At 37.6% G+C, this 21,077-nt stretch overlaps 1 protein-coding gene across 4 annotated transcripts in view; it reads left to right on the top strand.

Moving 5' to 3' along the window:
* MYLK (myosin light chain kinase) overlaps positions 1-21,077 on the top strand; it is a 410,235-nt gene that overhangs the window by 178,942 nt on the left and 210,216 nt on the right. For all 4 annotated transcript variants that reach the window (XM_074214675.1, XM_074214673.1, XM_074214672.1 and 1 more), the window contains exons 4-5: positions 17,899-17,935; positions 18,395-18,557. In XM_074214675.1, coding sequence (XP_074070776.1) covers positions 17,899-17,935; positions 18,395-18,557 — 200 coding nt within the window. The remainder of the gene's footprint in view (positions 1-17,898; positions 17,936-18,394; positions 18,558-21,077) is intronic.

The raw sequence follows: 21,077 nt of genomic DNA, 5'->3' as shown, positions 1-21,077 counted from the left end.
AGAATCATGGAATTTGAACAAAGAACAAAGACCTTTAATTTAGGGGGAAAAAAACCCATTATCCTACTATGTAATTCTTCTATCTCTTATACTTTATTTTTCTTCCTTCAGGATATGATTTCTCTCTCATCACATTCAACTTAGATCAATGTATATACCATGGGAATATTGTAAAGACTAACAAACTGCCTTCTGTGGTTGGGTGGGGGGGCAGGGTGGGAGGAAGATTAGGGGAAAAATTGTAAAATTCAAAATAAATAAAATCTTAAAGAATAAAAAAAACAACTTGCCAGTTCACATTGAGCTTGTCCACATTTAATAAGACTCCTGCCTCGAGGTCAAAATCTTTCCTTCTTGAGCAGAATGGGTTCAGTTGACATAGTCTCCCTGAAGTCAAGATCTGATGTTAACCCCATTGCCTCACAAAAACAAAAAAATTAAAAGGATTTTTGATAATTTCCAAGTTTCCTTCTAGCTATAAATCCTGTGATCCTAAGATTCTCTATTCACTAAAGAATAACTTTAAAATTTCCTGTACTTTGTTTCTCCCTTTCCTCATTCCTTCAAAAGTCCATACTGACTAGCCTCATCCCTAGAATGGACCTTCTGCAGTCTTTCTGTCTTCCTTCCTTCTTTCCTTCCTTCCTTCCTTCCTTCCTTCCTTCCTTCCTTCCTTCCTTCCTTCCTTCCTTCCTTCCTTCCTTCCTTCCTTCCTTCTTCCTCCTTCCTTTTCTTTCTTGTAACCCTACAACTTCCTTCAGGATCTCACCAGCTCTTACAATTCAACTATAATCTCTATGGAGATGACTTCCAAATCTAGGAGACAGCTTCTCTTAGAAGATAGTATTGCACTTGGTGCCATGTGGACCTAACTTTGATACCTGCTATTTGCGTGACCTTGACTCAGTCACTTAATGACTCCCAGCCTCAGATTTCTCCTCTAGAAAGATTGCACAGGGTTGTGTGCTAGTGGCGTGCTGGGAGGTGAAACTGAAATCACGCTCTGGGCTCAGATTGTGGAGGGCCTTGAATCCTGGGCCAAAGAATTGTGTGCAATATCTTCCAGTCATGCTATGATTAGACTCTGCTTACTTATCGTGTCTTTTTATCTCTGCACTGCATTCCTTCTTAGCTCACCATGTACTTCTCTTCATCCAAAAGTCCCCCTAGACCACACACAAAGCTGCAGACAATGTGTGGCCAGCCTGGCCCTCCTGTTCTTGCTACCTCTCTATTTCTAGACTTTCCAAAGTTGCTTTCGTTTACATAGCTCATCTTTTGTGAATTTTATCAACATAGATACTACGCCATAACATACAAAGGCCTCAAGCAGAAGAAATTTGTAACTTTTTGGAAGAATTTCTCTTTGCTTGAGTTTTAAAATAGCTTTACTTCTCCCTTTGTTGGTTGGGGAGTTTTCAGGTCAAATTATTTTGAGTATTTTCCTCCCCTCTGTGAAAGCTCCTCCCAAGGCCCTAGAGCAGAATTATCAAAGAAGCCTTATCATTCATAACTTTCACTCTGTCTTATGTCTTTCCTTCTTTTTTGAAGCTTCACATTTAACTATACATTATTGTCTTTATTTCCAGTTTTTTCTAGATTTTTTTTGGCAAAATGCTGCCATCCACTTATTCTAATAATCCTTTAAATAGAGCCTTGTAGGGACTATTGGCTCCAAGAGTAGCTTTCCCTTTATCGTGTTATCCATTTTTTGAATTGTGAACTTTGAAGATGTGATTCATTTTTGTAACCTTAATTTTTAAAAATGAAATTAATTTTTTCCAATTAATAAAAATCTCATTTTTCTCCTTCCTACTCTTCCCTCTCATTAAAAAAAAGGGAAAAAAACACAATCCTTGTAGTAAATGGATATAATCAAGAAAGGGAAATAGGGATGGAGATGGAGTGCAAAAGTAGTATTGCTCTTCTTTCCCTATTGACATATTCTCAGAGAGAATGGACCAATAGGTGCAAAACTACCAGCTATGATCAAAAGGAGACAAATCAATAGCACTCTGAAGACATACATGACTAAACATCAACTAATATGAATGTTTGGGTCAAATTACTCAAGAAGCAAGGCAGCCTCAAGGAATACAATGTATTGCACTGGAGAAAAATTCAGGCTTTGGATTCTATAAAGGTACGTACTGGACCTTGGAGCCTAGTAAGAGATTTATGACTAAAAGGAAATTCATAAGCATTCCACAAAGGAAAAAATGGAATCCAGATTTGGGGGATACCCTTTTATCACATGTGTTTCTCATGTGTGCCCTACAACCTCTATACATTTTATTCTTTTAGAGTTTGGATTGATTCTCTCAGGGATCTTATAAGTGCAAAGGGAGAGTGCACTCCAGTTTGGGGGAATGTTTTGTATCAGCTATTTATAACTTAATTATTAAATCTCTTTTCTAGAATTTAGTTAAGTCTAGCTGATAGATTGTAAATGGAAAGCCTAGTGGTAGGGTCTCAGTAGGGACTCAGTTCTAGAAATCCAGTCCTACAGGATTACTGGATAGAATCTTGAGGGTGATAGTAGTAGGGAACTGATACTCTCAGAGCTCTAACATATGAAGGCTAATACCAGTTGCTATATTTACATAGAATCTAAATCTGTTTCATCAGTTCTTACCTGTATGCTCCCAATTTTTGACCTTTTGGCTCAGACAGAAGAAATTTAAATCTTCTAATTAAGAATTCTTTAAATGCTTGAAGACAACCATATTGGTCCCATAAACATTTCATTATGTTAAACATTTTCTGTTCCATTTACCAATCCCTATATTGCTAGTAGTCTTTTTATCATGTTGGCAGTCCTTCCTGGAGGTTATCCCCATTAGATTGTAAGCTCCTTGAAGGTAGAGACTGTTTTTAAACTATTTTTGTATCCCCAAAACTTAGGACAGTGCCTGGCTTATATTAGACACTTCATAAATATTTTTTGAGTTGAATGGTGAATTTAATTTCAAGTTGTAAGTTGTAATTCTCAGAGCAAATAAAATATTTTGGTATTGTCTAACCAGGAGAAAGTACAAAGGAACTATCATCTTCTTGTTCTGAATAATTTGCCATTAGATCTGTATTTATTTTTTTTTACTTTTAAGATTTTATTTATTTTGAGTTTTGCCATTTTTCCCCCAATCTTGCTTCCCTCCCCCACCCCCCACAAAAGGCAGGCAGTCTATTAGTCTTTATGTTGTTTCCATGGTATACATTGATCTAAGTTGAATGTGATGAGAGAGAGATCATATCCTTAAGGAAGAAAAATGAAATATAAGAGATAGCAAAATTACATAAGATACAGGGTTTTTTTGGTTTTTTTTTTTTATTAAAGGTAATAGTCCTTGGTCTTTGTTCAAACTCCACAGTTCTTTCTCTGGATACAGATGGTATTCTCCATTGCAGACAGCCCCAAATTGTCCCTGATTGTTGCACTGATGGAATGAGCAAGTCCATCAAGGTTGATCATCACCCCCATGTTGCTGTTGGAGTGTACAATGTTTTTCTGGTCCTGCTCATCTCCTGCTCAGCATCAGTTCATGCAAATCCCTCCAGGCTTCCCTGAATTCCCATCCCTCCTGGTTTCTAATAGTACAATAGTGTTCTATGACTTACATATACCACATTTTGTTAGGCCATTCCCCAAACAAAGGACATTCACTTAATTTCCTATCATCAGATCTTTAATTTCATGGGTTTACAGAATATCCTATGAGGGACACTTCATCTACCAATGTAATTTATCATCTTTTTAAAAAAAAATTTATTAAGGCAATGGGGTTAAGTGACCCAGTTAGGTAATTATTAAATGTCTGAGGTTGGATTTGAACTCAGGTCCTCCTGACTCCAGTTGCTAGTACTCTAGCCACTGGGCCACCTAATTGCCCCCATAATTTATCATCTTAAAGAGTGTGGGAAAACTGAGAGCTTAAGGGGTTTTGCCCAGAGTCATATAGCCAGAATTTAAAACAGGACTTTCAAGTCCTTCTAACCCTGTGCTCAGCACTGTGTCCATTCACCACAGCATGATAATATGATAATTCTATGGATTAGGTTCTTCTGCTAGTGAAGCCTAAAACTACAGTAGGTTTTTTTTTGACTGTCATTTTGCTTACTCCTTCTGAGCTTATATTTCACTAAACTAATCGTTCATGCAATTATCTGTCCCCAGAAACTCAATTTTTTGACCTCCAGGTTAAAAATTTTTACTTCAGGCAAGAGAACAATATTTACAGCATATATCAATGACCCGGTGACCTGTCAAGAGTTTCCCATGCCTTGAACTGTAAGTTATAGGGATCTCACTTCTAGCCTGGTCCTCTACTCAACTATGGTTTGATTCTGCAGCAAGGTTAATGCCAAGCTATCTTATATCAGTGTGTGTGATCATGCTAGACAATTTAGTATGGAATCAGAAAACATTAGATTTAACATATCAATAGACACCACTAAATGAAAATCCAAAATTAAGATGAAACAGCTCTATCATTGTGACAGAAAGTGATTCCATTTGCAAAAATGTAATTGACTGGGGCAGCTAGGTGGTGCAGTGGACACTTAGTATTTACCTAGCTGTGTGGTCTTGAGCAAATCACTTAACCCCATTGCCTTGCAAAAACCAAAAAACAAACAAAAAATTTAATTGACCTCTGACTTTTAAGGAACACATCTATTATATATATATATATAAAAAGACAGTATGTTTATATTCATTTATCAAAAATGATGCTATAGCTGGAAGCTAAAGGGAACAAGCTATAATTAAGCCCCTAGGCACTGTGACAAGCTCTTTACGGATATTATCTCATTTGATCATCATTGAGCTAGGTTCACTGTTAGTATCCCTCTTCTACAATTGAGAAAACTGAGACACAGAGTTGTTAAGTAACTTGTCCATGGCCACATAGCTTGTAGGTGTCTGCAGTTAGATTTGCACTCAGGTTGTCTTCATTTCAGACCCAGTGTTCTATCCACTGCTTCAAAGTATTATGCACCTACATATAACCCTTAAAAATCTCTCCTATATCTCAAGTGCCTTCATCATTTTAATGCTGCTTTGCCATTCTATCTTAAATTTAGAAGTCCCTGAAATCATCTATTTGGCTCAATAGCCAAATCATTTCCATGCTTTCCCTCCTGTCTCTATCTAGATTTGACACTTTATCTTCTCCCCAAGATACAATTTCTCATGCAAACCAAACAAAAACAGAAAAAAGAAGGAAAAAAATCTTTCATTGACTTAGAGCAGAAATCTGAGGTGCAGGGAGGTTAATTGACATACCCAAGATAACACTTGCAATGATCAGAATGCAATCTGATCCCAAGTTCTCTGATTCAAGAGTCAATTTCTTTCCATCCCACCCATCTCCTTTCCATAGCAGTGCCTGGATTAAGATATCACCAGGTGGGGCAGCTAGGTAGCGCAGTGGATAAAGCATGGGCCCTGGAGTCAGGAGTACCTGGGTTCAAATCCAGTCTCAGACACTTAATAATTACCTAGCTGTGTGGCCTTGGGCAAGCCACTTAACCCCATTTGCCTTACAAAAACCTAAAAAAAAAAAAAAAAAAGAGAGAGAGAGATATCACCAGGAAACAAATTTCCATTTTACAAAGTTTAACTGGCAATAAAAGGAATTGAAGTTCTTATTTCCTCAACAAAAGATCAAGCAGCTTTAGTGACAGGAAAGAAGGAAACTGCCCTTAGACAGAAGACTCCCTTGTCAGAGCAAACCTCTCAGTGGTTCCCCTTTTAGGGGGATACTTTCTCCAAAGATGCAAGTTAATCTCCTAAGGGGAATGGAAAAAATTGAAACCTTCTCCACCTGTAGCTTAATAAAGAAGTCGGACAGACCTTGGCATGCCTTCCTATGCTGCCATATTTCTTTGACTAATAATAGTGACGTTTTGGACATTGAAATGTGTTCCTGGATCAAATCCTCTTTTTAAATAGCTATACTGGCTTTAAATAGCCTATGTCTGACTTTTATTAAACCAGCTGCCTGAGTTCTCTCATGTCCTGATCAGAGAGGTTATTGCATATTTGTAATGATTCATAGAGCTATAGATTTAGAGTACAGAGGGTCTGCAGAGGCCCTTTATTCTATCCCCCTGTATTTTAGATTTTGGGAATATAGAGACCCAGAGAAATGAGTAGCAAAGTCATGATTCAAATCTGAGCTCTCTGACTATAACTCCTGTATCTTTTCCACCCTATGTATTTTGGTTTGTTTATTTGTTTATTTGAATCAGGAAAGAGTTGAACCTGTGACTTCCTTTTATAAGGAAATTCCAATAAGAAAATTTACTCATCAATGCAAATGAATAACTTCTGTTTGGGGCACTAAGAAATTAGATTACTTGCTCAGTAGCCCAGTCAGAGGTGGAACTTGAACTCAGGTTTCACTGGGTTCCATCTCTCTATCCTTTAAATATTGCTATGCATTTTTGTGGCATTGCTATCTATTCATATAATTACTGCCTGTTATTGCTATAAATAATAATTTCTAGTAATAATAGCATGGTGTTATTGCTAAACATTAAATAATTATATAGTTTTGCTTTGGGCAGCTAGATGGGATTGTGAATAGAGCACTAGAGCTAGAGTCAGGGAAATCTGAGTTCTACTAATCTAACTTCAGACAATTACTAACTGTGTGACCCTGGCAAAATCACTTAACCTTCTTGGCCTCAGTTTCCTCATCTGTAAAATGAGCTAGAGAAGGAAATGGCAAACCACTTCAGTGTCTTTGCCAAGAAAACCCCAAATGGGGTCACAGAGAGTCAGACATCACTGAAATGACTGAACAAAAATTGTGTCAGAGAATTAAATTGTCACCTTTGTAGATTGTATGAAACAAATCAGGTGCTCTCTATTGGTCCATACCATTCTAGACAACTAGATAGACAGGAGGTCTCATTTTTTTCCCCTGTATGTTTTTCAAGTCACCATGATCTGATTTCTGCCCTTCCATTCTTTTTTTTTATTTTTAAAGATAATTAGTTTTTATTTTATTTTATTTTATTTTTTTGTTTTTTGCTAGGCAATGGGGTTAAGTTAAGGCAATTACCATGTGTCTGAGGCTAAATCTGAACTCCAGACTTTTGACTCCAGGACTGGTATTCCATGTACTGTGCCACCTAGTTGCCCCTGCCACTCCATTCTTGGTCTAATTCCCTGTCTTCTACTCCATGACTTAATTCTCGTTCAGCAGAAGGCACGGTTTACTTTTCCCAGACTACTGACATTCTTCACTTGGCTTTATGGAGACAAGATTCCAAAAGATTTTGGGATGAGGGTTTTTTTTTAATTGCTCAAAAAACACAAGTCTATTCTTCTTAAGCCTTCTTTTTCTACATGGTTCCACACTCTAAACTGGAGAGAGAAGGTATCTAGGACAAAACATAATTCACTCTTCTCACAACCGCCTTCCCTTCCTAATGCATAAGGAAGTCTCTATTGTCAGTCCCCTATAAGTTGCTAGTAAATTATTTCCATGCATCTGTTCTACACTTGCCTCTCCCCACTTAGTGTCTCCTGTTTATCTTAATACTCTCTCAGGGTTTGGTGAAATATCCCTGTTCTTTCCCTAACCATCCTGTCCTGTTCCCTCATCCCTGACTTCTTCCAGTATAGTGGGGAGTTGTGAAAACAGTAGTGACTATAGAATCAAGGTCAAATCTCAGTTCAACACTTGCTCCTTGTATAGAACATGGGCAAGTCATTTCATTTCTCTGTGCCTCAGTTTCTTCATCTATAAATAAGTCAATTGGACTCCAAACTCTCTTCTAGCTCTCCAAATTTATTATCTATGATCCTATTTAGCCATGCAAGCCATTAACGTTACCAAGGGTTGATTCCAAAATGTCTTAAAGAAAGGGAAGGGTCTCAGTTGCTACACCATATTATCCCTATTGTGCATCCTGCCCCCTCCCCCATCCTCATCATGTGCATGATGTACAAATTAGTGGGCTGGTACTAACATCCTCAAAATCCCCAGTAATTCATTCATTCATTCATTCATTCATTCTATTCATTTTATCCCCATCCCCTTTACCCTCACCTTGCCCTACTCTTTTCTTGCAAGGTTTGGGTATCATGCATCCATCTCCATTTTAATGGACCCTTTGTTCCTGTTTCCCCTTTCCCTCTTCAATTGATTCTACCTTTTGCAGAATTAACTTTGCTTATGATTTAGGATACTTCTAAGTTTCCTTCAAGATAGACAAATAGAGGGTGAAATGGATAGTCCTGGAGTCAGGAGGACCTGAGTTCAAATTTGACCTCAGACACTTAATAATTACCTAAAGGTGGTACCTTGGGCAAGTCACTGAATCCCATTGCCTTGCCAAAAAAAACCAGACAAACAGACATATAGATAGAAAGAGAAAGAAAGAAAAATAAGAGAGATAGAATGATTACATAGATAGTAGTAATGGGGGGAGAGACACAGACACAGAGAGAGAGAGAGAGAGAGAGAGAGAGAGAGAGAAAGAGAAAAAGGGAAGGAGGAAGGGAAGGATAAAGGGAGAGAGAATTAAGGACTTAGTACATTGTAGGCACTATACTAAATTCTGGGTATAGAAATACAACAAAACGAATTCCTGATTATTTTCTAATGGAGGAGCATAACACATAAAGGCATGCTGGAAGGGTACCCCTGCATGGGCCTGACAGTGGAGACTGTGGGAATTTGGATGAAGATTAGCCAAAAAACCTGACTATTAAAGCAAGGCAGCTGGGGAGAATGTAAATTTCTGGTAGAGTGGAGGTAGTTTGAGAGTAGGGCTATGGCAACAACTTCTGAGTCTATGATTCTACAGCCCTTGAACCACTTTCCTTTTTGCTGTAGGTCTCTCATTTTCCTGTGGTTTTCTTTCTTTTCTTTTTTTTTTCCTTCTTGTTCTGCCACCATATACCTTTGATAGCATTTCTTTTATTTCCCCTTAATATTAGTTTTTTCTTTCTCATTCAACCTACTTCTAATAGCTACCTTGTTTAAATAAATATTATTTTTAAATGTATTTTTTTGCACAATTTTTTCTTGACTCTCCTTTCTTTATTGCGCTTCACTTTATACAAGCCTTCTCAAATTTATCTGAGTTCTTGTTATGTGCCTTTAGGAATTTTATCACTGTGCTATCTTTTGTTCAAATCTTCCTCAGTCATTGGGAACAGACTTTGTTTCTTAGTTTTTATCAGAAATAGTACTGATCTTCACATTTCTGTCCATGAGATTCATTTCTTGTAGTCAATAATCTACCAAAGATAAACTGCTGTTTATCAACTTTTGTTGCAAAATACCCAACTATTTTCTGGACCAATTGTGTCATTTGGCAGCATTACCAGCTGTTAATTCAAGCAACATAGTCTTCCAGTTCCTTCAGCAATTAATTTTCTTACACTTGAGTATCTTTTACAATTTGATAGCCATGAGCTAATACCAGGGTTGTTTTGGTTTGCATTTCTCAAGTTACAACAAATTTAAATATTTTTCATTTTGTTAGTGATTATGTCTTTCTTGTTGAAATGTGTTTGTTTATATCCTTTAATGATTTGTCTTTTAAGAAATTGCTTCTAATCTTGTTTATAAGTTTTAGCTGTCACATTTGAATCTTGAACTTTTTGGAGTTTTTAACATGATTGTCTGTTGTATTTTATTGAAAGTATTTTGAATTTTACTGTTTCCCCACAATCTCACTTCCCTCCCTCCACCTCTAACAGAAGGCAGTCTGATAGTCTTTACATTGTTTCCATGCTATACATTGATCAAAATTGAATGTGTTGAGAGAGAAATCATATCCTTAAGGAAAAAACAAAATATGAGAAATAGCAAAATTACATAATAAGATACCTTTTTTAAAAAAAATTAAAGGTAATAGTTTGGTCTTTGTTTAAACTCCACAAGTCTTTCTTTGAATACAGATGGTATTCTTCATTGCAGATACCCTAAAATTGTCCCTGATTGTTGCACTGATGAAATGAGAAAGTCCATCAAGGTTGATCATCACCCCCATGTTGCTGCTATGGTGTACAATGTTATTCTGGTTATACTCATCTCGCTCAGCATCAGTTCATGCAAATCCTTCTAAGCATCTCTGAATTCCCATCCCTCCTGGTTTCTAATAGAACAATAGTGTTTAGTATTTAATTTGGGGGTTTTAAGTTGTTCTTTCTCTAATTTTTTTAGTTGCATGTTTAGTTCATTGATTTCTTCTTTCTCCAATGTATTCATGTAAGCATTTAAAGATATAATATATCTCCTGACAGCTATCTTAGCTGTAACCCATAAGTTTTGGTATGTTGTCTCATTACTGTCATTATCTTGTATTTAATGCTTTCTTTAATTTGTTATTTGAGGCGGGCACAGCTGGCTAACTGTTATCCTTGAACAATGTAGGCTGGGACCTGGGACAAGGTTGTTAATCTTCCTATTCAGCTGAAGGAACTCTGCTGTCCTCCCTGAGCTCTTGGGGGGGGGGGGGTGGAGGTGCTATTACTGTGTTTGTTTTGAGCAGAGGACCCCACTGAAAGTATGGATCTCACCACCTCACACCTCTCAAATTGGCCAACATGACCAGAAAGGACAATGATCTATGTTGGAAAGGATGTGGGAAATCTGGGGCACTAATACTTTGTTGGTGGAGCTGTGAACTCATCCAATTTATCTGGAGAGAAATTTGGAGTTATGCCCAAAGGGCAACAAAAATGTGTATACCCTTTGATCCAGCAATACACTATTACTGGGTCTATACCCTGAAGAGATTATGAAAAAGGATAAAAACATCATTTGTCCAAAACTATTCATAGCAGCCCTGTTTGTGGTATCAAAGAATTGGAAATGGAGTGAATGTCCTTCAATTGGGGAAATGGCTTAACACAGTGTGGTATATGTATGTGGTGGAACTCTATTGTTCTATTAGAAAACAGGAGGGATGAGAATTCAGGGAAGCCTGGAAAGATTCGCATGAACTGATGCTGAGTGAGATGAGCAGAACCAGAAAAACATTGTACACCCTAACAGTAACATGGGGGTGATGATCAACCTTGATGGACTTGCTCATTCCATCAGTGCAACAATCAGGGACAATTTTGGGCTATCTGCAATGGAGAATACCATCTGTATTTAGAGAAAGAACTGTGGAGTTTGAACAAAGACCAAAGACTATTACCTTCAATTTAGGGGAAAAAAAACAGTTATCTTATTATATAATTTTTCTATCCCTTATACTTTATTTTTCTTCCCTAAGGTTATGATTTCTCTCTCATCACATTCAACTGAGATCAGTGTATACCATGGAAACAATGTAAAGACTAACAGACTGCCTTCTGTGGGGGTTGGGGGGAGGGAAGCAAGAATGGGAGAAAAATTGTAAAACTCAGAATAAATAAAAATCTTTCTTAAAAAAAAAGAAAGTATAAATCTCCAGCCTGCATTCTGCTACTCTCTATGCAGGAACTCACCTTCCAGTCCCACTGGGACTCCCCAGACTACTGCTCCCACAGTCAAAGCCTCAGTGGCTATGCTGGTCCTCTGGCTTTACCGGCCTCTGCCCCTGGGCTGGCTCTCCACTCCAGGTTCACCCACACTTCCCTGAGACAGTGCTGGGAGATGTTCTTCTCCTGGGTTCTTTTTATATTAAGAGGTTTCTTTCATATTATTTCTGAGGGGAAATCAGGGGACCTTAGCACAGTGCCTGACTTTTCTCCACCATCTTGCTCAGAAGTCTATTGAAAGTATTTTAAAATTTTTTTATGTCCTTTGTTGTTTTTTTCCTTGCATCACCATAGTTTCCAATGTTATTCCTCTCTCCCAGAGAACTATCTCATATACCAAATAGTATTAGGCCTAAAACAAAATCAAAATCCATTTTGTTTATATGATTCTAGTTGCATTGATTTTATTTACATAAAAGCATTTTAATTTTTTCTCATTAAAGTCTATTTTTATAGTCTTTTATTCTATACTTTTACTTCCATTCTGTTATGATTACAGCTTTTTTTCTATGCTTTTCTTTCTTTTTTTTTGCCTTTTTCAAGGCAATGGGGTTAAGTGACTTAACCAAGGTCACACATATCTAGGAATTATTAGGAATCTGAGGCTGGATTTGAATTCAGATCCTCCTGATTCCAGAGCCGTAACTCTATCCACTGCACTACCTAGCTGCCCCTCTACATGAAATGAAATAATAATGAAATAATGAAAGCTAAAACTTTTCCTTTTTTTGCCATCACTTTATATTCAGATTATGTATCCATTTGGAATCTTATTAAATAAGATATTTTTCTGTAACTTTCTTTTTCATTTTTAACCATGCTGCTCTCTTGTTTCCCAATAGTTCTTATGAAATAAGGTATCCTTTGTCCAGTAATTTCTGTGTTTGGGGCTTTTCAAACCCTGGACTGCTGCTGTGAGCATTTATTTCTTGGCATTTAGTCTACTTTCAGTTCCACTGATCTACCTTTTTATTTTTCTATTCATTACTACAGAGCTTGGATAATTATTTCTTAGTTTTCTTTTTTGAGATGTGATAGAGACAAACACCATTCTTCCCACTTTTTTCCTCATGTTCCTTTATATTCTTTACCTTTCATTTTTCAAATGGATTTTGTTATTATTTTGCCAAATTCTATAAAGTTGTTAATATAATTGATCTGTATATCAATATATATATAGATGCTTTTATTTTGTTTTTTTCTTATTCTGCCACCATATAACTTTTTATTAGCATTCCTTTTTCACCCCTTAACATTAGCCATTTTTTTCTTTCTCACTCAACTACTTCTTCCAATAGCTACCTAGCTACCTTGTTTAAATATAATTAATATGGATAGTAGTAATGGGGGGGTAGAGTAATTTGTGTGGTTCAAATTACTAGTGGCTCTTGTGAGCTACAAGAAGGACCCGTCTATGAATGATATTATTGAGACAAAAATGATAAACAATGCCTACTGATTATAGTTGTGTGGAATGAATTGCGAATGAGGTGTTGACAACTTGCAAACATGTATGACTGGAAGAACAGTGGTTCCCTTGATAATAACAGGGAAGCCTACAGGAGATCTGGATTAGGACAAATAGACAATGAATTCTGGTTCAGATATGTTGAGTTTGAGATGTTTTCAAATGTAGGATTATTCTCTTCTCCTTTTGTCACCCCCAGCAGGGTATAAAGAGACAACTGTTGTCATATCTTCCTAAGTAAATAATCATCCTTATGGCTGAAATTTTCAATTCCAGATAAATCCTTAAAGGACATCTTTCAAATACTTCATATTTTGGAATGCCCTCCTCTTGAAATCCCCTAGTTTGTCAATGACTTTTAAACTTTGTGGAGTTCAGAATTGAATGGGATGCTGCTGGGGTAGAGTAAGGCAGGACCATCACCTCCCTTGTCTCTATTAAAGTAGCCAAGGGGACTTTCCCTATTACAGCCTTGCTAAACTCTGAACTTGCGTCCTTCAAAAGTATTACCCCATCTTCCACCCCCCTCCACACTGCTCAATAAACTCCAGTGACTCCCTGTTGCCCACGAGTGCAAATGCAAAATACTTTGTTAGGGCATTAAAACCCCTTCATCATCTAGACCCCTCCTACTTTTCCAGTGTTCTTACACCTTACTCCCCAACTTGTGCTCTTTGATTAGTGACTTTGACTTTGTGGCTGTTTTATAAATTAAATACTCTTTCAGCTCCAGGCATCATCTCTGGCTGTCCCTCATGATTGGGTTTCTCTCTCCTCCAACTACTGATCTCCCAACTTCATTTATGTCCCAACTATAACCCCCTCCTCCTACAAGCAGCCTTCCCTAATCTTCTGAATTCCCACTTTGTTCTGTGTATAGTTTGCTTTGTATTTATTTATAATGTTTGACCTTCATTTTCAAAGAAGAACACATCAGGGAGGTGGTGCCATGACAAGCACATGAAATGGAATTGAGCAAGGGGGTACTGTGCTAAGTCACCAGCCTCACTTTCTCCTCCAGAGTCATCTGGGTCCAGTGACCACATATGAATCAAGAAGACTGGAGAAGATCCTGGATGTGAGGCAGTCAGGGTTAAGTGATTTGTCCAAGGTCACAGTTAATAAGAGTCAAATAGCTGAGGCTGTCTTCAAACTTTTGTCCTCCTGACTCCAAAGCCATTTTTGGATGTACTTGCAGTTTCTCCTATTGAAAAGTTAGTTCTTGAGGGAAGGATTATTTTATTCATTTTATTTCTAGACATCTAGAAACAGGAAGATGTGTGTTAAAAGTTGGCTGACTGAATATCATTCTATCCTATATTTAAATGGGAGAATGAATTTCTTCCTTAAATGAATAGACTGGGATCACAGAATGGTGGAAGGGACTGGCTATTGATCCCAACCCCATCAAGGTATAGTTGGGGAATCTAATGCAAAGTCAGGTGAAGTAACTTGCTGAGGACCCCACAGTTAGTTGTTAGGGTCTAGAGGGGTGGGAATGGAGCTCAGGTTTTCCTGATTTCAAATCCTACATCCCACCTACTCCCATGGAAAGCATATGAGGAAACAGGAAGAAGCTAATCTATGCTTTGGTGAGTGGCTGGGGTTAGGGAGAGGGTTGTGGTAGAATTGAAAGAATATGAAACAGAAAAAGAAGAATGCAAAATAACGGCAACTCTACTAGGAAAGTCCCTATGTTATACATACTCTTGAATCCATGAGGCCTGAGGTCAGTCATATCTACCAAGGAGATCAAATATAAAGGGAAAGAGATACATATAATTCTCTTTCTAGGAGTACTTTTGTATTAACAAGGAGCTGGCCTCCCATCAAGTGCACAACTGCTGAACAAAATGTGGAATATGAATATAATGAAATATTATTATGTCAAAGGTGAAGCAGTTAAAGTAACTTGGTAAGGATTATATTTATTCATTCAATAAACATTTCTTAAGGTCCCACCATATGCAAGCACTATGCTATTCTGTCTTAAAGAAAGTCCTAACCTCAAGGAGTGCTTGCATAGATTAGCTTCTTCCTATTTCCTCATATGCTTTCCATGGGAGTAGGTGGGATGTAGGATTTGAAATCAGGAAAACCTGAGCTCCATTCCCACCCCTCTAGACCCTAACAACTAACTGTGGGGTCCTCAGCAAGTTACTTCACCTGACTTTGCATTAGATTCCCCAACTATACCTTGATGGGGTTGGGATCAATAGCCAGTCCCTTCCACCATTCTGTGATCCCAGTCTATTCATTTAAGGAAGAAATTCATTCTCCCATTTAAATATAGGATAGAATGATATTCAGTCAGCCAACTTTTAACACACATCTTCCTGTTTCTAGATGTCTAGAAATAAAATGAATAAAATAATCCTTCCCTCAAGAACTAACTTTTCAATAGGAGAAACTGCAAGTACATCCAAAAATAAGAAGAATAAATACAAAGGAGTTAAATGCAAAGAAGTTTAAGGAGCAAGGCACAAGTATTTGGGGATATGAAGGAAGCTTCATGTAGATAATGGTCCTTGAGGTGTGTCCTGAAGGAAGAGAAAAATTCGATTAGGCAGAAGTAAAGATCCATAGATGAGACTTGGTGTACCACGTCTAAAGGACAGAAAGAACAGTTTGATGGTCACAACTTGTCACCATTTCTAATTAGGAAAGCAGCATATATTTTATACATATAATACTGTTTCCTGGATCTCATAAGAATAAAAATATCCTGCAATCTTTTTCAGGTAATTAGGTACTTTCTCTACTCCCATACTTATTTAAACTGAGCTCTTTTATTTGTTTAAGGAAGAGGCTTATCTGGAGCTTTGTGTTTTTCTTGGACTTTTATCTTTTTTTCCTATTTTTCCTGTTGCTATTTACTAATGCCCCCAAAATGAGCAGATTCCAGTTAGGGCCCTAATGCAAACAGTAATAACCTCCTATTGTCTATTAAAGGACAAGTATTAAATTGTCTCTCCTTTCACATACACAAGGCTCCCTCTGTAGACAATCTTCAAAATGGAAAGCAGTCATATCTAGGAGAAGAAATATTAATCAGTTGAGAGAAATGATGTCTCTCAAACTTCTTAAATGTCATGTGATCAATGCATATTTATTAAGCACCTACTCATGCCAGGAACTATACAAATTGCTGGATATTATTAAATATTAGTAGAAACCCCCCAAATGGGACCCAATCCATAATAATCTTGACCTGAGAGGAGCAAAAGTTAATGTTGAAGAATAGTCAGGAATCTGTTTGAATTGGATTGGAAAGAGAAGTTAGGGAGTTCCCTCAAAGAGGGAAAGAATTTAATCTGAAATCTTGTAAACTGGCAAACACTGAGGGTTCACCATATCTACCAGACTCTAATGAGCCACATCTCTGCCTTAGCGGTTCATCAAAGACACAGCTATACCATTTCTTTAACTCCCTTCCGCATTGGTAGCCATCTCTTTCTCATCCTAAATAAAGGAATTGTTGAATCATTTCCAAGACTCATGGGGATTGGGGAATTTTCTTGGATACTAGATTGGATTGCCATCACCTTCTCCAGCTTATTTGACAAATGAGGAAATGGAGGCAAGAAGGGTGAAGGGACTTGCTCAGGATCACACAACTGTTAAGTGTCTGAGGTCAGATTTGAACTCAGGTCCTCCTGATTCTATCTACTACATTACCCAAAATATCTAAAAGATAGACAGCTCTTTTTGATAAAGAGGCAAAAGTCTATAGGAACTTGATTCTTATTTGGTATGTCAATTTTTTTCTTAACTGTTTTTCTTCATCACAAGGGAAACTTCTTTGGAGTTTGTTTACATCTGAAAATGAATGAAGTATTTAAGAAAAGCAAACTTCAAAATATTACATACTTAAATCATAGCAGCTGGCCCCAAAGATAATAGAAAGCTCCACCAGTCTTAAAGAACTGGGTTCTAGCATCAATTTTACTCTCAACTGGTGCTGCTTCTCAGAGAATCAAACTGAGGAATCCAGGTTTAGGACCACAGTGACAGCAAAAGGACCAGACCAGTGGAGAGAATCAGATGACTCATCAAGTTAGGGTAGCCCCAGAAGCAAGGCTCATTTAGAACTTCTAAAATGGAGTTGGTTTTTTTTTTGTTTTGTTTTTTAGGTAATGGGGTTAAGTGACTTGCCCAAGGCTACACAGCTAGGTAATTATTAAGTGTCTGAGGTTGGATTTGAACTCAGGTCCTCCTGACTCCAGGGCCAGTGCTGTATCCACTGCACCACCTTAGCTGCTCCCTAAAGTGGAGTTCTTTTAAACCTAAAAGACCAAGATTGACCTCGTTGGTCTGCTATAGGAGCTGGCATTGGAGCTGAGTTTCAAAGGAAACTAGGGATTTTAAAATAGTCAAACTAAGGAGAGGGTACATTCTATTCAGCCAGTAATAAGCATGTATTCAGTGTCTACTATATGCCAGACACCACCAGAGATTTAAAGAAATATTCAACAGTCCCTTCTTTCAAAGTCCTCAAAGACTAATGGGAGCAATAGCATACAAACCACCATGTACAAACAAGTTATTATTAAGATAAAATAAAGGTTATCAAAGGAAGGAAGACATTGCCATTAAGGGAGATCACAGATGGTCATTTTCATGCTGAAGGTGGGATTTTTAGAACTTGATAAAGCAAAGGGAGAGAGAGGGAGAAAATTCCAGACATCTTTGGGGGACATCCAGTTTATATGTTCAGATATGGGGGCTGGCCCAACAAAGGAAAAGAGATAGGATTTAGTGTGTGAACCCAATTGATTCATTTAAAGAGTAGGGTTGGATTGCCACAGACACAAAACAAGCAATAAAGAATTAACTCAAACTCTTATGGTCTGACCACCTTCCCCTACTATGCTCAGAGTCCATAGGATGGACCAGTGCCCTTAACCTCTGCTGTTTTGTCTCCTATTTTCAGGGAACTCTGTGAAGCCTTCTGGTTCCAAGGTCCTGGGGTGAGTGTACCAGGAAATAGTGACTGAGTGGGGAATGGGTGATGCTTCCCATGTGGTTCTGGAGATTAAACTTGGGATGTTTCATGTACAATAATCAGAGTACAGTGGGGAAGAGTATGTGATAGTGGTTGTAATTTAGTTAATACCCCTGACTTGAATATCATTTCCCCCAGTTATCTCTTTTAGGAGACAAAGTAAGTTGGCAACTAAGCCATTGAACTTCATGTGAAATGGGAGAGAAAGCTAGTTTTCTCACATACCTGCACACATATAAGAAAGAAAAACAAGATGTTAGCCTGGAAAGCAAAGAATCTGAGAATAAGCCCAGTAAAGGAGGCCTGTTTCCCTGCCTTTCCCCATAGAGAAGATTATGGGAGTAGGATATGGGAGGAGGAGGACTGGAATCTGAATAGCTTTATAATGTAAGCCAGGGTTAATTGTATCCTGATTGCCTTCCAGGGGCAGGCTGGCAGGCCCCACTGATAACCTGCCAAGCATCTGGGGAGAGAGCCCTCCCAGATTTGCTACTAAGCTCAGCAGAGTGGTGGCAAGAGAGGGACAAACAGGTCGCTTCTCCTGCAAGATCACTGGCCGCCCCCAACCCCAGGTCACCTGGCTGAAGGTAAGGAATGCCTCGACTGTGCCCCAGCACCCAGCTACCCAAATGGTCAGTGTGACTCTATGGATGTTTGGAGACCTGCCAGCCTTCTGTTTGGTGTTCACAAGAACTGTCTGCTATTCTTTATGTCTGTAAGACTTCATCATTCATTGATCTAGGCCATTCTTATTCCCTGTCTCCCAAGTGGGGCCCCTAAATCAGTCTATCTAAACTTCCCAAACCAAAAGGCCCTAATCATCAAAATTCTTGATCATCTGCAGACCTCAGGATCAAAACCATTCTTCCTTTTTGGTTTCTCATTATTTGTGACTTAGACGTTTTATTAGCTATCATTTCCATTGAGAAATAAATATAACAGCATCTCCACCATGATGATTACTGCATTATCCTTGAAGTTGTAAATCCTCTCCTCAGAACATTCAGCATCCAATCATTACTACATGAGGTTCATCTTGAGGAAACTGAGGTCCAGAAAGGTTGAGTGAATTAGCCAAAATTTTTTACTGCTTTCACTTTTCTTTTTTAATCTTTTCATTAATTAATTAATTTGTTTATTTTTCAGTTACATACAAAGAGAATTTTTAGTATTCATCCTTTTGCAAGCTTTTGAGTTCACACTTTTCTACCACATTCCCTTCCCAACCCCCTCCCTATGGCAGCAAACAATTTGATATAAGTTGTCATGTACAATTGTTTTTTTTAACAAATTTCAATTTTAGCTATGTTGTCAAAGAAGAATTAGAGCTAGAATCACCTCCTAATCACTGAACTACTGAAAAAAGTCACTTCCATTGTAGTTGGAAGCAGTTTATCATCTCACAATGTTGCTGTTGATGTATGCAATGTTCTCCTGGTTCTGCTCATTTCACATTCAGTTTATGCAAATCTTTCCTGACTTTTCTGAAGTCAGGTCATTCATGATTTCATAGAGAGTAATAGCATGACACAATATTCATTTACTATAGCTTATTCAACCATTTCCCAATTGATGGGCATTATAAAGAGTGTTTCACAAATTTCACAAATACATCTATTAGTTAGCCTTACCTTTACAAGTCTTTCTCCTTCCTTGTGCCTTTTAATTATATCTATTTTTGCTTTTTCTTTGTCTGAGATCAGGATTGCTACCCATACCTTTGTTTTTACTTCAGCTGAATTGTAATATATTCTGCTCCAGACTTTTACCCAGTGTGTATCTTTCTGCTTCAGATGTGTTTCTTATAAAAAAACATATTGTAGGATTCTGGTTTTTAATCCACTCTACTAGTCCCTTCTGTTTTAAAAGAGAATTCCTCCCATTCACATTCACAGTTAAGATTACTAATTCTGTATTTCCCTCCATCCTATCTTCCCCTGCTTTGTACTTTTCTCTCTTCTTTCCTCTTATCCCTCCTTACCAATGTTTTGCTTTTAACTGCTGTATCTCTCAGTCTTTTCTCCCTTCTACCAGACCTTTTCCCTTTTCTTCTCCCTTTGCCCTTTTACTTTCTTTTTTAAATTTAGCTTTACCTATTACATTTACTGGCTCCTTTATCAGCCTCACCTTCTCCTTTCTTTCCCCTTCTCCCCTATTTCCCTTTAGAGTAAGATAAATTTCTAAACCTATTTAGGAATTTATGTTATTCCTTCTTTGAGCCAAATCTGTTGAGAGTAAGATTTACTCTCTTTATTGTAATAGGCCCTTTGTACCTCATCATGTGGTATTATTTATCCTCTAATGCTTTCTTCTCCTGGTATAATCCTCTTTTTCCATATCTTAATTGTTTTATACCTGACTTGTACCCACCCCCCTCTGTCAAAGTATACTCCTTTTATATGTCCTGATAGAAGTATAATTCCCAAGGATTGGTTGATTGATTGAAAAGTTTCATCACATCATAATCAAATTATACTGAAATTCTCTGACCAGGTACACTACACTCTTCAATTGTTCCATTAGAAATACAATTCTTCTCTAATCTGTACTGATAGAAGTACAATTCTCTCTCTCTCTCTCTCTTTCTCTCTTTCTCTCTTTCTCTCTCTCTCTCTCTCTCTGTTTTTGCAAGTAATGGGGTTAAGTGACTTGCCCATGGCCATACATACAGCTAAGGAAGTATTAAGTATTTAAGGTCAGATTTAAATTCAGATCCTCCTGACTCCAGAGCTGGCACTCTATCCATTTTGCCACCTAGCTTCCCCTAGAATTACAGTTCTCAAGAGTCAAAGCATCCTTACATCATAATTAATTTAAACTCATACCCTCTTTTCAAGAACAATCCCTCCAACTGTCCCAATATAAATACAACTTTCAAGAGTTAAGAGTTTGATCACATCACAATTTATACCCATACCCCCCTTTCAAGTACTCTCCCTTCCACTCACCCAATAGGAATGAAATTCTCAAGAGCTAAAAGTTTAATTACATCACAGTCAATTTGTTCCTACACACTCTGTCTAAATATGTCCCTTTCAGTTGTCTTATGAGAAATACAGTTCTCCAGGGTTAACTAACATTATTCTCCTTTCTCTTTATCCATTTAT

This window comes from Macrotis lagotis, chromosome 1, assembly GCF_037893015.1.
Source record: "Macrotis lagotis isolate mMagLag1 chromosome 1, bilby.v1.9.chrom.fasta, whole genome shotgun sequence".
Lineage (NCBI taxonomy): Eukaryota > Metazoa > Chordata > Mammalia > Peramelemorphia > Peramelidae > Macrotis > Macrotis lagotis.
Note: the sequence above shows the minus strand (reverse complement) of the source record. Positions and strands in the feature narration are given on the sequence as shown.